Source organism: Sardina pilchardus, chromosome 3 (genome assembly GCF_963854185.1).
Source record: "Sardina pilchardus chromosome 3, fSarPil1.1, whole genome shotgun sequence".
Lineage (NCBI taxonomy): Eukaryota > Metazoa > Chordata > Actinopteri > Clupeiformes > Clupeidae > Sardina > Sardina pilchardus.
This window is the reverse complement of record NC_084996.1, coordinates 6,100,805-6,125,656: the sequence shown is the minus strand read 5'-3', so window position 1 is coordinate 6,125,656 and position 24,852 is coordinate 6,100,805. Positions and strand designations below refer to the sequence as shown.

General features: G+C 44.2%; 2 protein-coding genes across 2 annotated transcripts; both read left to right on the top strand.

Annotated features, from left to right (window-relative positions):
- The first annotated feature begins 7,906 nt into the window (after positions 1-7,906).
- Positions 7,907-19,274, top strand: notum1a (notum, palmitoleoyl-protein carboxylesterase a). The gene is made up of 11 exons (XM_062531058.1): positions 7,907-8,425; positions 12,496-12,548; positions 12,772-12,867; positions 13,903-13,963; positions 14,703-14,761; positions 14,855-14,957; positions 15,141-15,332; positions 15,637-15,734; positions 16,057-16,204; positions 16,333-16,380; positions 16,605-19,274. The coding sequence occupies exons 1-11, from the start codon at positions 8,079-8,081 to the stop codon at positions 16,912-16,914; spliced, it is 1,515 nt and encodes a 504-aa protein (XP_062387042.1). The 5' UTR covers positions 7,907-8,078; the 3' UTR covers positions 16,915-19,274.
- A 2,423-nt stretch (positions 19,275-21,697) lies between these two features.
- On the top strand, positions 21,698-23,955 carry LOC134076050 (myeloid-associated differentiation marker-like protein 2). Its single transcript, XM_062531057.1, has 2 exons — positions 21,698-22,088; positions 22,643-23,955. The coding sequence occupies exon 2, from the start codon at positions 22,728-22,730 to the stop codon at positions 23,637-23,639; it is 912 nt and encodes a 303-aa protein (XP_062387041.1). The 5' UTR covers positions 21,698-22,088; positions 22,643-22,727; the 3' UTR covers positions 23,640-23,955.
- Positions 23,956-24,852: the final 897 nt, after the last annotated feature.

Sequence of the window (24,852 nt, the reverse complement as noted above, 5' to 3'; positions counted from 1 at the left end):
GTGTGTTTGTGTGTGCGAGCACATGTGTGGAGTATGTGCAAGACCTTAGCTCGAGTCCACATGTTCATCTGTTCAGGCGGTGGCAGGAACTGGCGTTGACAGCTCAGATTTGAGGTCAGCCCGGGGTCAGAGGTCAAGCACTTCCTGCTGACATGAAAGCGTGTCCTAGCACACCTTGCTCTCAGCCCCGATGCCCCCCCCCCCCCCCCCCCACCACCCCACTGCCTGCCATCTGTGTCCACACAATCTGGGGCTTATCCAGGCCAAACAAAAGCCATGTGTTAATTACCTTTGAAGGTGTAATGATTTCAGGGCCGTGGCCGGCCTTCATCTGGTTCTCAGAGTCTGGATCCCGAAGAGGCCCCCCCTCGCCTTTTTCAACAGCGGCCCGGCACCGGCACCAACGCGCGTCCTCCTCCCTATACCTACCTGGCATAGCTTCATTCCACAGGGAGAAAATACTCCTCTGCTTTCCAAAAAATCTAATAAACCCCGCACTACCCTCACCAGCCTGGAAGCGTCACTGCCAATAAACCGGGTCTTTTGATGTCTGAGGTGAGGAGAGATGAAAGAACTCGCCCGGTGGAGGGGAGTCCTCTCTGCTCCGCCGGGCCCCGAGCGGACGTCACGACGGCTTCTGTTCCGCGGGGGGAAATGAGATGTTTCGGGCTCGAGGACGAGTGAGAAAATCACGACTGTTGAGGTCACCGGGAGAGGAGATTCGGTTTAATCTGAACGCCAGCAATGCCGTCATGTGTTACAATTATCTCACGTTCCTTACATACGCTTTAGAAGAATAGGGATCAATTTCTGATAAAACAGACATCTTATACATCAACAGATGGGGTGAAGAAATAATTGTGTCTGTGACAGACATAAGATGCTCTTTTCATTTTACAAAAATTAAACTACATTTATCACTATTGAAAAGTGTTTCACCAAGACACCGCATTACAACGAAATAATATGCCTCATTATATACAGTGTCATGTGATTGATGCATGTCCAACCACATCGTTCCTCATTCCATAAACTGTCTTTGGCGAGACGTTGCAAGGTCCCTGTACAACGTCAAAGCTCAGAGCGTTTGAGAACTTGATGCCCTGCTTTGTCAGGTGGCTCATCAGATAGCCCTCTGCCCTCACCATGAAATCATTACTGTATTAATGACCTCTGGCCATTTCCAGTGTGACCATTGGAAATACAGTCCGGCTACGCTGGGTGCACAACTGAAGCTCTCCATCCACGGAGCGTAAAATACTTTCAGAAGAGACAGAACAGAAATGAAAGAGGTATTCACACAATAACAGGTGTACATGCCATGCGATAAATACAAACACCCGCATCCATGTAGCAGCATCCATCAGTATCTCCTGTGAGTATTCTCGTCAGTATAGGTAATGAGGAGAAGCTTCAAGTCTCCTACAAGTTCGTACATTAAAATGTATTTATGTTTAGCGTGTTTAGCAGGCTAGACAGTCTGTCAACAGCAGTGACTGTTAATCCGGGAAGTGAAAGCGTATCATTCATCAATCAACACACACGAGAATAGGACAAAGGGATACATTTGGAGAGACATGGTCGGGGCAGGGACGCCATGGCAACTAGAACCAAGAGCAGGTGTTTACAGATGGGTGAGGAGGACAGACTGTGGAGAGATGGACAGAGAAGTCTCGAGAGAGACGGACACAGAGCAGCACCCCTCTTTCTCTCTATCTACTCTCTCTTTCTACTCCCTCTCTCTCCCTTCTCTCTCTCTCTCTCTCTACTCCCTCTCTCTCCCTTCTCTTTCTCTCTCTCTCCTCAGAAAGGGGCCGTAAATAAGTCTGGGGAGCCACCGCTTCCTTCGAAAGCAAAGTTCTGAGAAGCCCCCTTATAATTCACTGCTCTCTCTCCCCCCTCCACCGCCCACATCACCACCACCACCACCACCCACCCTCAACCCCCCTGCCAGACCCACTGCTCCACTCTGACGGATTTTCTGGAAATGTGTTTTTCCACAACACTCGCAGGCGTAGTAGTGTGCCACTGGCGAGATGTTCAAAGTCACGCTTGGTTTAAAATAATAATGATAAGATCTTTTGAAGTGCACTTTATTGTTCAGCACCTCTTATATTGTTTCAGCTTTTTGAGAGAAACATACTAAAAAAGCGGGCTTGACATGCCTCGTTCTTTTTTTGGCCTTCATGACTAGCCCGGTGGTGAGCTGCTTCATCAGTGGGCTGGAAGCCTCACGAGAAGCAATCATAGCAGCTGAATGATGTCATCACGATGAGACACAGGCTGTCAGAGAACTGGCAGCCGTCCGGGCAGAGGCTGGTAACAGAACTTGGCATCCGACCGCTCCAGCCGAGAAGGTGGTGGTCGGAAAAAAGCATAGCAGAGCGCAGCAGAGTTGCAACTCACTCGTATTGATTGGTGAATCATCAAAGCACATATATAGCCTACTGATTATTCAGCTTAAAGGCATGGCTTATGGCATCTATTGTCATCTTTGGTGCAGGATACTGCTGGGAATTGGTGTGAGTAAGGTGTTTGTTAGACAGGACACATGGAAGAGAGAGAGGAGAGAGAAGAGAGAGAGAGAGAAGAGAGAGAGAGAACAACTCCTTTGCGTGCTCTGTAATAAGGGGCTTTTCCATTCCGTGTGGACAAACAGCAACATGCAACTCTCTGTTCTACTTTTTCCACAACAAAAAACATCTGATTATCTAAGTGTTTCCGTGGCAAAGGTGTGTGTTTGTGTGTGTGTGTGTTTAGGTGAGGCGGGAAAAGGGAGACAGATAACTACTTTCCACCCCTCACCATCTATGTGAGGGCAGGTGGTGATGGTGGTGGTAGTGGTGTGTGTGTGTGTGTGTGGGTGGGTGTGTGTGTGGGGGGGAGGGTGTCCGGTGAGTCAGTCTCCAGGCATGAGTGGAAACTCCTGAGCGAAGCCCACACATTCAGTCATTCCATCACACTAACACATGCCCAACTCATTCAGCACTCATCACAGGCTGACCTTAAGGAAGTGTTCCCTAACACACAGAGAGACCACACAAACACACACAAATTCACACTTCCAAGACAGGAACTCCCTGGGTGAATTGTTTCCATGCCAACTTCTAAGCGTGCCTTCAAGTGTCGGGTATACAGTGGTCATTTCAGTTTCCCTAAACAAACCTTGATCTAAATCCCTGGTGGGCCTGACTCACAAAGTGCAATAGTAAAGCCCTGTGCTGTCAACATCACACAAAACAATATTGCGTGTATCTTCAAAAGGCATGCAATACATCAACATTCATGGCGTTAATTAACTCTGTAATTAACTCCTTTCTCTCCGGCTGCAATAACCAAAACGTAATTAGTATTTTGTCTCCAAAAAACCTGCAACGTCTCCACAAAAAGAGGATGAGTTCAGGTAATAAAGGCGAGGCCTTTTGAACAGTGAAAACAGAGGGCTTATCTTATCTTCATCTGCATCAAAGCACAACCTGTCATCCTGAGTCTCTCTTCATCCCTTACTTCTCATCGTATGGCAGCGGTGCCCAAAGAGAAAAAGCTCCTACCTTGAAATAGTTAGGCTGTTTTTTCATTCAATCGGGCATCATCTGCAACCAATATAAGGTCTCTTCTAAGATAGGGAGCCTGGTCGACAGATGTCTTCCACCTTTCTTGTGTGTGAGTGTGTGTGTGTGTGTGTACGTGTGCCTGTAAGATGTCACTGAACTCCTCTCCGTAAGGCTGAAACTGAGGTTGGCATGGCATCTTCTGTTTCTCCTGGGGTTCAAGGCTGCTCCCCAGTTCTTTTGATATGATGGGGGTGAGGGGGCGGGGGTATGCATCCCCCTTGAAAAAGTTTGTTTTTGGTTTTCACCAGTGGTCACAAGTTACAACTCATAATTACAGGGGAAAGCTTCTGGAATGTCCACAGATGAGAGAGTAGGCTGGAAAACACAGCATGCGAATTAGAGCAATAATGAACCCCTCACACATCAGAAAAACCCATCAGACTATGTATTCACCCAGAGAAAGTCAACAGAGGAAATGGGCTTTGACGTCAAACCTATATCAGATATAAGCCTCAAATATGATAGAACGTTTAACTTTTGAAATAATATACATAAATGTGAGATGATAAAACAACATGTTTCTGGCTTAACTGAGGTGCAGTGTGGAAGATAAAATAAGAAAAGTTAGTTTTGGTATGTTTTAGGAAGGATGTTTGATAAGTAAAGCTCTTCATACATAGGTAAATGAACCTGCTCTCATGTACAAGACAAGGGCGACACGACTTAAAAAAAAAAAAAAAAAACTTTTCAAAAGTATTTTCGGTGAAATACAAAGGTTTTTTATAGATGCTGATCTAGCCTTTGTTCTTAGGGCGAAGACCTACACCTGTTTCTGATGAGGAGAGCTGGAGCATGTCCCCTTCAAGAGCCTGATCCGTTCTGATCTCTTTGATGTAACCTGATCTAACAGTTCCAAATGGCAGGATCCCATGCTCACGGCTGGGCTCGCAGGCCCAACATGTGCAACTCACAACTAGCACTGGCCAGGGATGGACAGAGACACTAAGAGGAGGAGGGAGAGGAGGAGGGAAAGGTGGGGGTGGAAGAGGGGAAGAGAGTGGACTCATGTTAGATGTGTGTGTATGTGGGAGTATACAGCTCTGGCAGTCTGAAGGGATTAAGGTCCACACCTGATGTTACATTTACGTTAATTTAGCTAAAGCTTTTTTTTTTTTGTCTGATAGTGGCTTGCAAAAAATAGAGAACAATTACAGATGCAGTGTGAACGGGAGACAATAACAGAGTGATAATTAGTACGTATAGATAGGAGAGATAGACAGGATTGAGCAGAGCGTCATGCTAAGTGCCAGTTAAGTGCAGGAGGATGTTATTGGTGTTAGGAGAGGAGGTCAGATAAAGATGAGATAAAGGCTCACACCTGTGAAGCTGGCGTTTGAGCTGAAGGGAGGAGGCGAGGGGGCGGGGGGGGGGGGGGTGGTGGCTGGTAATAAAGAGGTCCTGGAGTTATTTGAAACGTACCTGGCAATATCCGATCCACTTCCAGCAGCGCATGGAGGTGTTCAGGATGTGAGGGAAATTACGGATGTTTGTGCGCGGAGAGGTGAGCACATCTGTGGGGAGGTGTGGGTCGCCTGTGTGAGCTGGCGGAGATGGGGCCACTTAAAAGGGGATGGGGGGGGGGGGGGGGGGCAGGAAAGGTGCAACAATGTTGGCAGCTTATGACACATAGAGAAGAGATCATGAGATCTCTGGTCAAGAGCAGAGATGATATATCCATTATGATCATAGGGCTAATGGGGGAATGAGCAAAAGTGTGACAAGTCGTGTGTGTGTGTGTGTGTGTGTGTGTATGTGTGTGTGTGTGTGTGTGTGAGAGAGAGAGAGAGAGAGAGACCAATGCAAATATTAAAATAATATACTAATGGTTTAGGTATAGCAGGATTTTTGTATCCACCGTGACTTCATAATTTATCATCTTAACAACATCATTTCAAATTGTAACACAAATACACACAAATTCAGTCCTGGGTGCAGCAATACATACAGTAGGAACTTGAGTGGAGCTGAGGAAATGCTGAGAAAGGGTAGCTGCCATCACACTTCAAATGCCAGGCAGGTGGGCACAAACACAGAGACAAACCCTTCAAATGGGCACAGAGATGGGCACACGCTGTGTCTAAAGTGTCACTCAAAGTCCCAGTTCAGTGCTCCTGTCACTAACTGGCATCCCCAAAACACACGCACGCACACACACACACACACACAGACATACACCCACACACACAAGCTGCTGTCCTCCTCCATATACTCTCATCTGTGAGTGATTTAAGGGTCAAATTCTTGAGGATGACGTGTAATAAAAATGGGAGGAACAGGTCAAAGTCACCCGATTCAATCAGTGACAGACTCTCCTGGGCCCCGCACAGACACACTCCCACTCTAATCTACACCGGCATCTGTTTGAAGTCTCACAATGAATACCAGCAGGACTGCTGAGACTGAACGTCCCAGCCTCCTCACTGCAAAGACAGGTCCACTGTACAAAAAAAAATAAAAAATTCTCCAAATTGTTTTCACGAAGTCTAATCAATGACTTTGTTGTATGTTTATTTCACATCTGTTTGGTAACTCATGCAGCCTTCCAATTCAATTCGTTTGCATCATTTGCACATTTGAAGGACGTCATTGCCACTGCCTGAAATCAGACTTTTTTGTTTTTTAAGGGAAAAAAACCCAATGTATGCCTATAGGTGTCTTAAACTTAGTGGACAAAATGTCAACCATTACACAATGGAGTAAACAACAACACTTCCATACATAGGCTACTCTCTGTAGTCATATAATAACAGCCAGAGTTTAAGTTGGTCGCGGCCTGGACGGCTATGCCAGGGTGATCTGCGAGCGGCCTCTCATTAACCATTAGCCACCCAATCCCTTTAATCTCACCGCCGAAGGCCTGTAAATGCTCACTATGGAGCACACTAACTCTTTAAAGCACTAACGCATTTATGAGTTTATTGTGCGAAACGGTTAATTAAGACATCAGAGCAAACCCCCCTGGAGGCTTAGCGGGAATAAACCAATTACCCTTTCCATTATCCTGAAAGAGAAGGAAAAGAAAGACCTCCAGTTGCGTGGTTTTTGACGCTATGTCCCTGTTTTGTTTACAGATTTTAATAAACCACTGAGGTTCACACTCAGCTGAACCCATGGCTTTCTTTGACCGTCCGTGGTAGCCAAGGCAGTCACGCAACAGGCGACAGAAGCCTTCCGATTCTTTTGAGCAGCCGCATAAAGAGCGGCTTTTAAGCCTTAACATGTCGGTAAGACATAATTACACACACGAAACATACGCAAGCCAGCAAACAAAGGAACTAAAAATAACGCAAGTCATATAAATGGAACTTCTAAAGGCCACGACGGCCCATAAGGCGTTGTGGTCATTTCCCCCTTGGTTTCACTTGAGCGGCGAAGGGAGAAGCTCACTGCCGGACAGAACGAGCCGGAACAGACAGAAAGAGTGATGGTCGGTCCCTTTGAAGTCGGAGGGGCCCTACTCGATACAGTGTCCTCGTGTCTCTCTTGCGGGCTACAGACACCACCTGCCTGGTGCCCCCCGTGATGGGTTAAGGGTTAAACCGCGGGAGCGTGCGTGGAAAGATTTAAATCTTAACTTTACAGTGGGTCAACTAACTAACTTTGCGAATACCAGATCATGGGCACAATTGTTTATGTTATTACTTTGATTAATGGGGAAACAGAAATTGAATAGTTTTGTTCAGACGATATGAAGCCTTTACTCTGTATCCCAGGCCAGCAGTGATAGGCTTAAATAATGTATTCCCTTTCATCGGTTTGGCTAAAAAAAATGATAATAGGCTACCACCACCAGCATAAATAATAATGGCCTAATAATAGCCTAATAATAATAATAACAACAACAATAACTATAATTACCATCATCATTATCATCATCTTTCAGACAAATAATTGAATCTAGCCTATGTTTTATTATATCTTGCACAAGCTATCATTTTATTATTTTGCATTGGAAGCTATTTTGTGGTTGCTCTGGAAGCAAGTACCACAAGTGGTTTATTCTCACTCTGTAAAACCGTTGATGGGGAAACAGGCATTTCGGAGCCAGTGAAAAACACCACATGAAAAGAAACTGTTAGGATCACAGGAGCCTGTGCGTGGGCATTTTTACTATACAAGACAACGATGGCAATCTGACACGCCTCCGGATCCTGTTCTGCGCACTGATTGGCCAATGTGGATGGGAAAGGGGGATGCTCTGGATAAAACGCTGCGCGCTGAACTCACAGGTAGAATGCTGATGCTTCACCGGTAGCCTACAGATGACTGACATTTCTGCAGCTCTGCATCTAACTAACACAAGCAGTGAGAGAAAAGTACCTGTTTTGGGTTAAGCTATTTTTTCAGGAACCTTCAATGACATTTATTTGAAAATATTCAAAGTTTTAGCCGTTTTCAGTGCTTTGCCATTCTTTGATTCAGCGCACCCATCAGAGAGACAAGCAAGGAGGCAACGAGGAGGACATGCACTCCTGCCAGATGAGGATATCAGCGATGAGGTTCATGTGGTCGGTGTCGGTGCTGGTGCTTCTTCAGCCTGGAGTTCTCGGTGCCAGGAGGTTTAGAGGTGGTCGTAACTCCCAGCCTCGCCGGGTGCTGCCCTCAGTGCCATACCGGGACCGGGGAGACACGACCGAGAGCTTCTCGCTGGATTTCACGGCGGTGGAAGAGAACATGGACAACTTCATGACGCAGGTGAAGAACCTCGCGCAATCGTTGTATCCGTGCTCTGCGCAGAAACTCGACTATGATATGAAGTTACACTTTTTGGAGAATACATCGGTTACATGCAATGACGGGAGTCCAGCAGGGTAAGTTCTCCCTCGTACACATACAAATAAAATGTGGGATATAACAGTTTCTAGCCAGTAGATGATTTATCCACTTCTGAGTGACATTGTGTTGTTATTCTCCAGAGTACAGACAGGTAAAAAGATGGCATTTGGGTGAAGGACAGTGTGGCTCAAGGCGTGAAGCCTGAATTGCAAGACACATTTTCTCTGCTCACACATGCTGCGGTAGCCTACTTTTTTTTGACAGATACACTACATTCTGCAACTATTCAAGCCTTTAAACCGACTTCTAAAAATGTCATACGATTCATGTTGGAGACTATGAATGGTTGCTTTGGCGTTTCTGTACATTACGGCATTTGGTTAGGCATCTCATGAAGGGGCATACATGGTGTTGTTTACATGGTGTCGGAGTGTTTCCGAACGATGTGTTGCTTGCGCGATTCGCAGTTGAAACGGATGCTCAGCTGTGTCAGGTGTGTTTCAGTGTTTCGTGCAAAATGAATTACACGTTGTATTCTTACCTTTGGAAAATCGCCGTTAAAGCCTGACATTTGTTTTATTGAGTGCGCTAGCCTACTTGCCGGAGGAATGCGTGTGAATTTTAAGGAGAAAGGTAACAGGTGGGCGGGGCACTCAATCGTGATTGAGCAACCTGTTAAAAGAATCTGGTGATGACCAGTAGGCCTCCCGTTTTAGAGAAGTGTGGTTCTACGCTCTTAAAAACATAAACGACCATATGCAGGATTAGTCGAGAAGCACACTTGTACAGACATCCTTAGTTGAACAATGCCAGATCTAAGCCCTGTTGATGTGCTTGATGGTCGTTTGAGGCCCCACAGTTCTAACCCTGGTGCCTTCCATGCAGTCCGACCTTGAAGGCAGTAGTGGGGGTTTTAAACGCCATCTGTTGATGTCATAGTTTTGGCACAACAAAGACCATGCTGGTCATTGATTACTTGAATTAATAACAATAAAATGTTATGGGCATTCATCGTAAGCCTTTACATTCCTTATGGTGTGAATTTTAGCCAGGCTTATACACTTTGATCTTAATGTGTCCTCAGCACACATGTGAGTGCGCAGGGAGATGAGGTATTGTCATCCAAGAGAAGGGAGTTGATAGTTACATCTAGTGATCTAGCCTAATTCTTCTTCTTCACCCTACCTCATCTTTTCAAAGCAAAGACTGAACATATATAGTCACTCCTGTCAGGTGTTGCAGCCACTATAGATCACCTATGATTAATGATAGTCTACAACTATGAACTTGTACTCTAGGCAGCACGGTGCAGAACCATATTTTTGTTATAGGCGGTGAAACCCTGGGTGTTTCCGAAACCAGATAATGGCAGTGAGTTTCACTGCTGGATGCCCTTGGTCTTCAAAACAGTCTCGTGCTGGGACTATAATAACGATTTGAGAATGACTCTATGGGGCCGATCCAGCCACATCAGAAGGCAAACCATCAGACCGTTTTTGCATAACAATGTAGCAAAACAGGGCAAAGTACCTTTTTCAATACAGCCAGGATATCAGGATGTGTGTGATTAGCAAGGCGATTATCACTGTTTTGCTGATTACTCTCAATCTTGTCCTCATACCCGAAGAGAAAGCTTTGACTTGTTGCCTTTGACCAAATCCTGTCTGTTCTTATTGAAACCAAATGTCTCCTCATTGCTGTTTTTTTAATCCAGAGGAGTGAAATGAAAACCGCTTCATAAAGACTGCTGCTTGATCTGACATTTAGCTTTGATGGACCTGATTTCCCCTGGCTGACCCAAAAAGTGTACATTCCGTTTTATTAATCTCATACCGTATTGTATTCTTTCTTTTTTGTAGGCCTACTCTCTCTCTCTCTCACACTCTCTCTCTCTCTCTCTCTCTCTCTGTGTGTGTGTGTGAGTGTGTGTGTGTACACGTTTGTTTGTGTGATGGATCCAGACAGTACTCCCAGTGTGTCCTCTGTCCCATCTGCTACATGCTTTTTAGCTTCTGTTGCGTCTGGGTCAGACATACACACACACACTCACAAACACACACACACACACACACACACACACACACACACACACTCACACACACATGCATGCATGTATACACACGCACAAACAAACATGTGAGCTCACAGCTGACTACCCATAGCAGTATAAGATCGCCACAGCTGCTGCCACTTTCTCTTTCTAGTTTTCAGCGCTCTCATCCCTCTCTCTCTCTCTCTCCCTCCCTTTCTCTCCCTCCCTCTCTCTCTCTCTCTCTTTCCCTTGCGTTCTTTTTCTCTGTTGGCTTTTTTCTTTTGTTCCCTTCCCAGTGTCTCATGTGGTCCTGTCTCTTGAACCATGAACACATCCTTAAGCAGCATGTCAACATCTGTGTTTGTGAAGCTCTAGTGTCTGCACCCCACTTGTCCCCTGTTCCAAGTGCATTCAGCTGTTCTCCTCCCCTCTCTCTCTCTCTCTCTCCTCTCTCCCCCCTCATCTGTATCTACAGCTCCGCTGCTAATGCTTCCGTCCACGCTGCTCCATCGCTCCATATTCATAACTCCCATCGCATATCTGCGTGTCGCTGCGTCTGTCCCTGCAGGAACTGCCACAGATGCTCCTGATGCTCACAAATACACACACACACACACACACACACACACACACACACATACACATAAGTGTCGTACACACATACACGTTAGAGCCTGGCCGATATGAGCTGTTGAAGGCCGATACCGATTCCGATTTTTGACTTTTTCAAAAACTGATAACCAATATATACTGTATCAGCAGTCATCTTTAACAAACGCAATGTATCATTTTTCTCTCCCAACAAAGTTCTGATCAAAGTGGGACATTATGTCATCAAATAGGCATAACTTTCTTACTGAAAGGTTCTCATGCAGTGATTTATTGTTATGAAATAAAAGAGAATAATAAAAGTGTCAGATCTTTGTTCTGTGATAACCATATTGACACAATCATTTTGAGCCATCTATGCTTTGATCCTGCCCTTGTATGCTAGCAAAATGTTTTGCAAGTATTTGTTTTTTTAGCCTACTTTACTTTACTTTCAGCCTTTGTAAACCATACTCTTCCTTACTTGGTGTAAACACCTTTGCTGAAATGCAAGAAGACTGAGACCTAGTATGGAGTAGTGGGTGTTTGGGAATTAATGTTAGCTCAGAACTCTTGTTTCATAAGCTCACATTTGTTGTGTGTGCACTCTACGCGGTCAGTTCACAAAGGGCAGTGGACAGTGTCAGTGAGTATTAGAGTGTGTAGAGAAGCATGACAGAAATATGAATAGATACAGTTTTAATCATTTTAACGACCTTGGCTATCACATTACATCTGGATAAGTGTGTTTCAGACTTGCAGTGATATGATCACCGTGTCTCAGTATTGAAACTGTACCTGTTGGTCTGATTTATATTGGGCAACACGTGGCCAGTATAGCCTAACGGTTGGCATGATCACCTGCACTATATATTTCTCCCTGAGGACTATTTATCTATTTGATGTTTGTGGAGGTTTAGCGAGATCTGTTTCCAACTGTCTGACTGATGTTGGATGGAAAACATATGTGGGAAATCATTGATGTAAAATATTGATGTCCATGTAGCAATGTACTTTGCATATGTCTTCCATATCTGTCGCCCCCCTGTGGACACTAATTGATGTGTAGCAGAGAGGGCATAGAGTGAATGGCTAAATTCGGACTGTGACTTGACATCAGCATCTATTAGGATACATTATATGTGTCTGTATATGCAGGCTATTATATGCCATGTTATATGAGCTTATCACAAAACTCACAAAAGTTATACTCTGGCTTTTAATTTGGAGCGTGTGTATGAATGTGTGAGTGAGTGAGTAAATGAGTTAATTATGTTTCTTAATGGCATTTGTCATTAAAGCAATTATTCATCCCACTGAATGTGGCTGTTTAAGGCTTTGCCTATACATGTATTTATTACTGACCATGGGTAATTATGTAGGCCTACTTGTTATTTCTATCAAAGTGGCAGAGGATAAAATGGAACAGAAAGACTTTGCATAGTGTGCATGTGTGTGCTAAATGCTATTACATTTGTTTTATAGGTACTACATAAAAGAGTCCAAAGGGAGTAAAAGATGGCTTATATTCTTAGAAGGTGAGTTGTTTGTGTTTGTACTTGTTCTAAATCACTAGTGACTAAGTGACTTTGAATGTTGATAATGTTGATTTTATGTAATCAGTAATCACTCAAGAATATATTTTAATTAACTTATCAGATATATTCACTGATTATTACACTATCATATGTTTGATTGTCCCTGTGTGTGTGTGTGTGTGTGTGTGTGTGTGTGTGTGTGTGTGTGTGTGTGTGTGAACAGGTGGCTGGTACTGTTTTAACAGAGAGAGCTGCAACAGTAGATACGAGACAATGAGACGCCTCATGAGCTCCACAAAATGGCCAAACACAAAGACGGGTGAGATGCCATGACACAGACATATGCACACACACACACACACACACACACACACACACACACACACACACTCATGGACACATGCATGTATGCGTGCACACACACTCACATACTCACAGACACTTTTACACAGCCATACACTCAGACACATGCACAGATATATACACAGACATAGTCACACACTCCCTAAGACACATATACAAACACTCATAGACATATGTACTACAGACATAGTCACACTCCCTAAGACACATATACAAACACTCACAAACATATGTACAGACACTCACAGACATTGTACACACAGTCACACACTCTCACAGACTCATGCACAGATCACTCACTCAGATACATACATTTGCAAACTTGAACCAGAAGAAGACGCAACTATCTCATGTACAAAGTTTGTGATCATACTGTACATCAGTTAGTAGTGAGGAAATAGAGTACACACACACACATACACCACACATACGCACACATGCACGTACACACCCACACATACACATACACACACAGGCGCGTACGCACGTAGGCAAGAACACACACGTGCACGCACACACACACACACACACAGACAGACGCAAGTAGGTAAGAACACACACATGCGCACACACACACACACACACACACACACACACACACACACACACACACACACATAAGCCTGTCATGCAACAAGCGTGTAATTCAGGCAGACACACTGATGATAAGGAGATGGTGTTTAGAAGTGTGTGATGTGGTCAGCCTGTTTTTCTATTCTAAATATGCTGATGCTATTCTAGCTCTGTCATCACTGGTCATTTAGGATAGAGACGCTCTGCGGTGTAGGCATTATGTCTCCCCTGGAGACATAGACTGCAGCTATTTATTGTGGTCGTGATTTTTTTTTCTTACTGTATGCATGTGTGTGTGTGTGTGTGTGTGTGTGTGTGTGTGTGTGTGTGTGTGTGTGTGTGTCTGTGTGTGTGTGTGTGTGTGTGTGTGTGTGTGTGTGTGTGTGTGTGTGTGTGTGTGTGTGTTTGGTGTCCTTAGGCACAGGAATACTTTCTCCGCTTCCAGAAGAAAATCCACACTGGTGGAATGCAAACATGGTGTAAGTAGTCTTTGTGCATTCGTGTCTTTCTGTTTGTGTGTGTGTGTGTGTGTGTGTGTGTGTGTGTGTGTGTCTGTGTGTGTGTCTGTGTGTGTGTGTGTGTATGTGTGTGTGTGTGTGTGTGTGTGTGTGTGTGTGTGTGTGTGTGTGTGTATGCAAAAGTACATTCGACCCTGTGTTCCTAGAATTGTATGTTCCGGTATGTTTACATTAGTGTAACCGTGAAGAGTAATGTCTAATCCTATCAGATTTCGACATATTATTGATATTCATATTCATATTATACATAGTTCGCACAAGACTCATACTCTTTAAGATGTTACACCAAAGCACACTGTGTTGAGCATCACCATCCATATGTTACACCAGATCTGTGTTACAGTACACTGTTTACTGACCCCCCCTGGTGGTTAGGGAGGGAACTGAGCTTGTGCCCAGAGATTCCAAAGCAGGTCAAATTTGTCATGAGAATTACTCATGTAGAGCCTACACTGCACCCCAGATAACAGTTTAACAAGGCAATCACTTACATGTTTAAGTCAATTTGTATACGTCACACAATTGTACGGTTTGAATTGCCTGCATGAGCTATATTGTTGCTATATGCAGTGCTATATACAATAACTTTAGGTTGCTCTGTTTTTGTATGTTAGTCAATGTACTGTATGTCTATGTCATCTTATATAACAGTGATAATTCATCAATTATTTCACTTTTTGTTGTCTTGTATTGTTTTTAGATTCATACCATATTGCTCCAGTGATGTATGGAGTGGGGTGTCTCCAAAGACCAATGACAGTAAGCCTGTTATTACAAGTCTCTGTTTTCCCATTCATCTGGTGTGTGTTTAGAGCCGTTCTCTAATTCTGCTCTAATTGTATGTTTGTCTAGGTGACTATGCGTTCATGGGATCTCTGATCATAAAGGAAGTGGTCAAGGAGCTGTTGACCAAAGGTTTGGACACGGCCAAGGTGGTGCTGCTCGCTGGTAGCAGGTATGAGCTTACTTTTGTTGCAGACAAGTGTGGATTTGATTCTGATTGCATAAAGATAAATGTCGTCCTCCATGGCAATTTTAAATCTCTCTTTCTCTCTCTCTTTCTCTCTCTCTCTCTGTCTCTGTCTCTGTGTGTGTGTGTGTGTGTGTGTGTGTGTGTGTGTGTGTGTGTGTGTGACAGTGCTGGCGGTACAGGGGTGCTGCTGAATGTGGATGCGGTGGCGGACTTGCTAGCGGAGCAGGGCTACGGGGGCATCCAGGTGCGCGGCCTGTCTGACTCGGGCTGGTTCCTGGACAACAAGCAGTACCACTGCAGCGACTGCCTGGACACACTCAGCTGTGCCCCGACAGAGGCCATCAAGAGAGGCATCAAGTAAGACACACACACACACACACACACACACACATACACACACGCACATGGACTCTAGTTCTGAGCACCTGATGTCACTACATTTCTATAAATTTATATAAATAATGATCAATTGTTTTTTTGGGAAAGGGCAATCTTTTTCATTTCATATCAAATCATACTGATCATTTATTTGGACTATGGGTCATACGTCACCAATGATTTTCTTTGTATGTGATATAAGTGACATGATATCACGCAGGCACAATAATGAGCCCAACACCTGAGAGTCGTATCGATTTGACCTCTGACCTCTGTCCACCAGGTACTGGGGAGGCGTCGTCCCGGAGAGCTGCAGGAAGGCCCACGAGGGGGAGGAGTGGAACTGCTTCTTTGGTTACAGAGTTTACCCAACTATCAAGCGTGAGTGCTTCCCTTCACTCCCCAAGGGTGTTATAGTAAACACAGGAAGTAGACGTCAGCAGGAAGATGTTCAGAGCACACAGGTCCTCTGATGTTATCACATAGGATAGTTGCCCACCTTTTGGATTAGTGCCTTTAGTCTCACAAGCAATATTTAAAAAAAGTGTTGTAATAAATGCATGTATATGTACTGTATAGCTGTGAATATTCTAGTTATTGTGCATAGTAAATAGTTCTCTATCTTTTCGCTCTCTCTCTCTCTGTCTCTCTCTCTCTCTCTCTCTCTCTTTCTCTCTGTCTATGTGCGTGTGTCTGTGTGTAGGTCCCGTGTTTGTGGTGCAGTGGCTATTTGATGAAGCTCAGCTGACTGTAGACAACATTCACCTGACGGGCCAGCCCCTACAGGAGGGTCAGTGGAACTACATCCAGGAGCTCGGGCTCCAGCTGAGGAACACACTCAAGGACGTCCCGTAAGTAGAACACACGCGCGCACACACACACACACACACACACACACACACACACAGGCTTTTCTACTAATGAGTTATGAGATGTGTTGTATTCTAAGACACTCAGCTGTTGTGTTGTGTGTTTGCAGGGCCATGTTTGCTCCTGCCTGCTTATCTCATGAGATCATCACCAGGAGGTGAGAACAGCTTTCTGTACACACTCTCACACACATACACACATAGCGCTGCTTTGTGTTAACGTCTCCTTTGTTATACATTAGGTGACTCTTACAGTAACTTCAAAATTACTGATGTGGTTGCATCAGCCCATGGAAATGTCTGCTGAAGTGTAACAGCGCCCTCTTGTGTCTATCTGTGTGTGTGTGTGTGTGTGTGTGTGTGTGTGTGTGTGTGTGTGTAGTTACTGGCTGGACGTGCAGGTGAAGGGCACCTCCCTCCCCCGTGCGCTGCACTGCTGGGACCGCAGTTTCCACGACAGCGCCCGGCACAGCAACAAGACCCCGCCCAGGGGCTGTCCCATGCACCTGATTGACAGCTGCCCGTGGCCCCACTGCAACCCCACGTGCCCGACCATCCGGGACCAGTACAGCGGCCAGGAGATGAGCGTGCTGCAGTTCCTCATGCACATGGGCTTCGACGTGCAGGCCATGGCCCAGCAGCAGGGCATGGACCCCAGCAAGCTACTGGGCATGCTCAGCAACGGCAGCTAATCGCCAGGGCAACAGTGGGGATGGGTGCATCATCATCATCATCATCGCCCTCCCTTCCACCCGACTCGCCCAGACAACTCCCCCTAGATTCACCTAGGGTCTCTCAAAAGCTGCAAACCTGGAACCTGAAAAACACGCACATATACACACACACACACACACACACACACACACACACACACACACACATACACATACACACACACACGCACACACACAAAAGCACATACCAACAAACACACCTGCTACCAAACATGGTGTCACAGCATCCTAAAGGTCTGTCATTACATTACCAGTGGGACTCACTTGAACACTTAACAGGTACTGGAAACACACACAACCTTGACAAAGCACAGCTCACTGCTACTGGCCTTTAACTTATCTTTTGGTTGGAAAAGAAAAAAAAGTAATATCACGAATGTAATCCGGTTTTAAGGATACTCTAATGTGTTTATATTCTCTTTTTGTATCAACATTACGGTTTTAATTGTTAGTGTTTTTTTTTGTTTTGTATTGACGGGTTTTTTTTTTAAGAAGGTGAAAGAGATCAGAAACATCAGTGGGTGTGATGAAGTAGTCTTTAGAAACTTTATGAAGTTTTTTTTTTTTTTAATAACAGTGTAGTGAAGAAGCTTTCCTCATACTAAACAAACATCCTCAAATGACATGTATATACACACACAAACACACACACACACACACACAGACACACACACACACACACACACACACACACACACACACACACACACACACACACACACACACACACACACACACACACAAACAAACACACACACACACACACAAACAAACACACACACATACGGCTGACGAAAAAGAGCTCAGGATCTGTACTTCTCAGACAAATTAGAATAAGCTCCTAAATATAGACACTCCTTTTCCTCTCACTGGGAGTGATAGAGTAGGGAGAAGGCCTGAGCCTCACATCTCTCTGTCTCTCTCTCTCTTCTCTCTCTCTTTCTCAATTCTTTCATTCCTTCTAAGGGAGGAGAAGAAAGAGGAAAAGCGAGGCCTCATTCACTTCAGTGTGTTCCTCTCCTATGATGGAACAGCTGTCTCTTCTCTCTGCTGGGAGGGCCTCTGCTTTTGCTTAAAGCACATGTCCCATGACTAGGACAGTCACACCCATCAAAGGATCTATATTGGTTCCTTCACGATACTCATTTCTGGTTCTGATGGCTTATAGCTTTTTATAGAACCTGGAAACTGCTGGTAGAGACTGGTAAATGAAACTGCCCAGAACCTGAACTTAATACAACCTTACTCAGTTGTACAGATTGTTTTGTCTTAAATTATTTCAGGATTGTGCAGATAAAATCACGAGATCTCTGCTGCAGTGAACACCATAATAATGATACTATTAGTGTTTGATGCTTCCATGAATTATTCAAGATAGATTTTTATCAGAAGAAAATAACTTAGGAGAAATACTTTGCTGCTAAGAGTCTCAGTTGTGGTGCTTCAGATATAATAAGCAGACATCAGCAACTGTCTGAGGAGTGTACATACGGAGTCATGAAACCTTTTTTTACCCCAAACCGCCAGCCTGCACCCAGAGCTTCAGTTATCAACCACAAGAACATGGTGCTGAACACAGACATTCCAGACAGGTGTGTGGAGGTGTCTCTCTAGTTTTCATTGGAGCTCTTTGATGTCATGTACTTAGTACCTGTATGATAAGTTTTAACTGCAGTGTTAGTAGAAGAGGCATCGGTGTCAATGTGTGGTAAACGTTCACTGGTTCAACCCTCCCCCCCAGCGCCAGGCTGATGTGTCTGTGTCGACTAGTGGGCCGGGTTTCCCAGATGCGTTAAGAAGCTCTTAAGTGCTAAGAACTTCTTAGGAGCGTTCTAAAGAGCGCACTTAAGAGCTTTTAAAGAATCTGGGAAACGCTGCCCAGTGGAGTAACTCACAGATCCACCAGAGGACTCCCACTGGAATACCCCTCACTGAGCCGCTCTGGTTACTTTATCTGTTTCTCCTGAAATGAAGACACTCTGGACTATTAAAATATTTAATAGAAAATCTTTTTTTTTTTTTTTTTAATAAAATATTAAGTTAATGCTTTATGTAACAGTCTATATTTTAAAAGCTTATGGATACAAAAATAATAACTTCTATTTCTTAACAGACCAGACATGAAGAGGTATTACTAATTGTTATTTTCAGTGTAACATATTTTAATAGAAAGCGTTCAAGCTACTTTTCGTACGTTACATATTTATTTTCTTATGTAAATCATATTTATAAAATGCTGTTTTCACAGAGAAGTGATTCTTTGTAAATTGTAAATATTTGTTGTTTTTCCTTCGTTCATTGCATGTCTTTGTATCAAAAAGGACACATTACATATATTCCAAAGACATGTCTCTGTGTTCTCTCTCCTTTCCTATGCATACTTGATGAGTCCACATCCACAACACTTACAACAAGCATAAGCGGTCAACAACACAACATGCCATATTACTTTTCACTTAGACACACACTACATACAGTATACAGTCAAACAATTCAATCTGCCCAATCCAACATGGTAAATCAAAAGAAAAAAAAACACAGGGGTCTAAAAAAATCCCATGTAACACTTTAACATATCCATGTTCATAATAAACCATTATTAACGCATTCATAAAGGGTTATGAAGTATTATAATGTCTAATAATGATTCAAGTCAAGTCAAGAGTCAAGAATCATTAAAAAAGTTATGTCCACACCCAGAAAGAATGTAAAATAAGATAGAACTTGTATCATAAAGCTTCTTTTACCTCTAAATAACGGCAATTGCATCAATAATGCCATGAAAGAAGCTTTATAATGCACATATGGTTATAAGGGCTTTTAAAATGACACCATAACGCTTAACAATGTGTTAGTGCGGCTCTGGAAAAAATGCAGAGACCACTTCAAAATTATTAGTTTTTCTGATATAACTATTCATTGGTAGCCTATGTGTTTGAGCAAAATGAACAGTTGTCTTTTAGTCCATCAACTACTGACAACATTTCACCCAAATTCCAAATAAAAACATTTTTTAGACAATTTATTTGTAGAAAATGACAAATGGAAATGGAAAAATGACAAACCCTGATTGTCAATCACAGCGTGCATGCATCTTGGTGCATCACATTGCTGTTGGATGACTTTATGCCACTCCTGGCGCAAAGATTCAAGCAGCTCAGCTTTGTTTGATGGCTTGTGACCATCCATCTTCCTCTTGATCACAATCCAGGGGTTTTCAGTGGGGTTCAGTTCTGGAGATTGGACTGGCCCTGACAGGGTCTTGATCTGGTGGTCTTTCATTCACACCCTGATTGACTCAGTTGTGTGGCATGGAAAAAGCAATCCTCAGAGTTGGGGAACATGGTCAGAGCAGAAGGAAGCAAGTTTCCTTCCAGGATAACTATGTACATGGCCTGATTCATGCGTCCTTTGCAAAGACGAATCTGCCCAATTCCAACCTTGCTGTTGCACCCCCAGATCATCGCCTATTCTCCACCGCTCACTATATCCTTCTTTTCCTCACTCAATTAAGTTTTCTTTTTTGCCATGGTCAATAGTTTTATTTTTAGTCCTACATCCTACTGCAAGAGGACAGTGAGACCACAGCAGTGGCACTGGCTCTTATACTTTTCCTTATTAATAAGGTTTGGTTAAGGTGATCACCTAATCAGTACCTCATTAAGTAGAATGAGGTGTGCTTGTGTTGGAATTCAACAGACACTGGAATGGAGTGGCTGTCATAGTGATACTGATTTCAGAAAATGTGCTATGGTCTCTCTCTTCAGAGCTGTATGCATACATTAATAAAACTAATGTCAATCAATATGAGATTAATGGGATGAATGCTTTATAACTCTTTATGAATGTGTTGGTAATATGCTCTGTTTTCATTGAAGGTTTTACCAAATCCAATCTATTTGTTTTTGTGTAACACTGCCATCACAATAAAATCACAATGAAAAAAAAATAAGAACAATAAGTCAAAACTAAGGGAAACAGTTGCACACCACTTAAAAAGATGAAAGACAAAAGAGAGGATGGGCCATTCAATCTATCTGTGATTTCCCCAATAGTGTTTCAGTTGCATGCTACACTGCTGGCAGTGCCCCATATTCATTGGTAATTACAGAAACGTCTGCCAGACAAAAAAAAAAAAAGACTTCAGCCTGAACTAAATCAGGTAGGGAGAACTGGATATAAGGTTATTAAATGTACCCTGACAAAATAAGCAATGTCCAGGCAGCTGGAATCAGAGGACCTGTGGAAGTTTCTGGAAGAGGCAACCTCTCTCTCACACATATCTGGACTAGCTCCCGTATAATCCTGAAGTTCCCCATGTATAATTACTCACCCGGTCTTCTTTTTCAATTCAACGTCAAGCAGGATGTGTGTGTATAAACGTGTGCTTGCATGTGTGTGTGTAAATGTAGGCCTGTGGATCCTGCCATGTCATTACTCAGGGCCCCCCTGTGAGAAGAACTCACTTCTGCAGCCGCTTCCCCTCCCCTCCGACGGTAACCTGACTACACACACACACACACACACACACACACACACACACAAATGCACATACACCACAGTCTGCAGTGAACATGTGGGCACACACCCCATTCCACTGTGGAATATAGACCGTTATTTTTAGCGCTGGCGTGGTCCCTGGCTCTGAGGTCGACACACACACACACACACACACACACACACACACACGCACACACACACACATGCCTCTCTTCAGCTTCAGAAGAGAGAGAGAGAGAGAGCTTGCATGTACATGACAGTGTCTGAGAAGACAGTCTGTTCCGAGTTCCATAGACTACATCACGCAAGAACAAGGAATTACAATCCAGAAAAGAGTCCCAATCTTGTGGAAAGAAGGGAAGGAGAGACTCCAACCGAAGAGGAGGACCTCTGCCTTCCTTTCATCACAGAGGACAGCAAGGAGACCCCTTTATTTCCTCTCCCCTGGGGCATGGAGTACGGACACCCCACAGGAGTTTCTGACTCGACACTGACTTGAAGACGGAACACACTTGAAGCAATTTCACCATAAAGGAACCATCTAGAAGGTTCTCAAGTTTCCAGAGCTGAAATGATGCACTTAAGGGACAACACCAAGGGATTTTGAGAAGGACTTTCAAGGGAATCCAAGGGTAACTTGTCTTCCAACAACAAAACAATCTATCAATAGCGTGTAAATTACTCTGTGTGCCAAAGTCACATCTAAGCCAGAACAGCTGAGGAAGGGAATTACTTGATTGTTCGCATTGTTTTTTTGTGACAGTTATGTGGCACTATTGACATAAACTTTGTTACAGAAGAGTTTGTGCTGCTGTTGCGCTGGGTACCAAGAGGCTGTAATCCGAGCTGTGACACACTGCTGTAATTACAAAGCAGCATGGGAGATTAGTAATTAAAGCGGCTATAAAAAGCGGCTGGCGCAGGGTGAGGTTAGAGGGGCTGGGACGTCCCCTACACACACACCGTCACTGGGGGAACACACACACACACACACACACACACACACACACACACACACGTACACACACCACAAAAAAATCACTTTTCAAAAGTTGCTAATACCCCCTTTACACACTGTAAACTTTCAGCTCCTTTAGAAAACACAATAAAACACACCATACTCACACACTCACTCAAAATAACCTCCAGTGCACTGACTGTACTTTGTTTTTTTACATACATACAGTTCGTAGACTGTACTTCAGTTCCGAAGACCAGTCCCGAAAAGTAACACCTACATTGGACATAATATACTGTACATCAGCCTGGCCATGGATCCACACGGTGGGCACTACCTGAACAAGGCCGCGGTGCTCTCCGGCCTGGGCATCGCCCGCATGTGCCAGCTGCTGCTGGGCTGCACCATCATGGCGCTGGTGTCCCACGGCGCGGGTTACAGCGCGGACTACGGCATCTACTGCATGTTCGTGTGGTGCTTCTGCTTCGCCGTCACGCTGGTGGTCTTCATGCTGGACGTGACGCGGCTGCACGGCTGCGTGCCCATCAGCTGGGACAACTTCACCGTCTCCTTCGCCATGCTGGCCACGCTCATGTACATCACCGCCTCCGTGGTCTACCCCGTCTACTTCGTGTCCGCCGGCGAGTGCCCGTCGGAGGGCTGCGAGACGCTGGCCTACCGCATCGCCGTCACCGTCTGCTCCAGCCTCTGCAGCTTCGCCTACGGCGCGGAGGTGTTCCTGACGCGGGCCAAGCCCGGCCACGTGGTGGGCTACATGGCCACGCTGAGCGGCCTGCTGAAGGTGGTGCAGGCCTTCGTGGCGTGCATCATGTTCGGGGCGCTGGCCAACGACACCGACTACAACAAGCACATCCCCACGCAGTACTGCGTGGTGGTGTACAGCCTGTGCTTCGCGCTGACCGTCATCGTGGTGGCGCTGACCGTGTCCGGCCGCACGGCGGCGCTGCGCTTCCCCTTCGACCGCTTCGTGGTGATCTACACGTTCATGGCCATACTGCTCTACCTCAGCGCCGCCGTCATCTGGCCCGTGTTCAGCTTCGACAGGAAGTACGGCACGTCGGACAGGCCGTACAACTGCCCGCGCGAACATTGCCCTTGGGACAGCAAGCTGGTGGTGGCGGTGTTCACCCAAGTCAACTTGATCCTCTACTTCACCGACCTTGTCTACACGCAAAGGATCCGATTCGTATCCCACTCAGTCTAGATTCCCATTCCCATTCCCACCTGTTGGACGGCACTGTCCTTTTGGTGATATTTACATAAAAACATAAAATTCTACTGTGCTAATATCTAACGGTTGTTATTCTTATATTTAATGGAATATTCAGTGCAGAGATATTTGATTAAAGAGTTCTCAATTTTATGATCAGGATTTTTTGAGTGCCTTGTGTGTGACATGGTTGCATTGTCCAGTGGATTTGTATTTATTTGTAGGCTGTATTTTTTAAAAATTACTAATGTTGTTATCTCCCAAGTGAATGGATACAATCTCTTTAAAATAAAATCAAATAAAAATGTGATGTATGTTTACTTATAGAGGTATTTCTAAACATTGGAGTGACAACATATGTGATGGGATCTGGGAAAACTCATCACATGGTGAAATTTCACCAAGGATTTTGCGAGGATGGTATCCAGGATGTTGCTAGGGGACAATATCTAGGATGTTGCTAGGATGGTATTAGAATCTTACATTGGTGAAATTTCACCACAGATGGTTAAAAACAGAGCAAAAATTAAGGATTTCTGATTTCATCATGTGATGAGTTTTCCCAGGTCCCATCACATATAATTTGTGAGTTTCAAATATGTTAATGTTTAATGCAAAATCTACATAAACAGATGCCTATAAGAAACCATACTGTGTTATTGGCACATAGTGTTTTCTTTTTTCATGTTAACATCCTAACTGATTATCAGGAAATCCTTTTGCTGAAAAGTTTTGCCCTGATTAAAGAAACAATCATACTGGGCTTCTCGCCTGTCTGTAGAATCAGCTATTGGGGGTTTGATTAAAGGCCCAAAATGGGGCTAAACAAATAATTCACTTACAATGTCCATCCAAGACATGTCTTGTTCTGAGAAATGAAGGCTATTTTGTGTGAGAAATTGCTAAAAAAATTTTTTTACTTTACTTAAACTTTTATTGCAATATTGACAGTTAGAACCGTCGTTCATGTGCTGAGTGCAGTGAATGTGTATAGAATATAGCAATGTAAAGACACCTGTGTCAAGGTCCAGTCACTTGTCAATCAGTATTCCTGGCTATCATTCCACCATGAAGACAAAAGAACACTCCAAACAACTCAAAGAAAAGATTGTTGGCAGGCAAGCATAAGTGATTGGATGGATACAAAAACAGTCACTGAACATCTCCTGGGGTTCAGTGAAAGCCATGATGAATATCAGGAATATGG

Coding starts and splice junctions, on each gene's coding strand:
- LOC134076050 (XM_062531057.1), top strand. CDS start 22,728: ATGGATCCACACGGTGGGCACTACCTGAACAAGGCCGCGGTGCTCTCC.
- notum1a (XM_062531058.1), top strand. CDS start 8,079: ATGCACTCCTGCCAGATGAGGATATCAGCGATGAGGTTCATGTGGTCG. Junction 12,549..12,771: donor ATGGCTTATATTCTTAGAAG/GTGAGTTGTTTG, acceptor GTGTGTGAACAG/GTGGCTGGTACTGTTTTAAC. Junction 16,381..16,604: donor CATGAGATCATCACCAGGAG/GTGAGAACAGCT, acceptor GTGTGTGTGTAG/TTACTGGCTGGACGTGCAGG.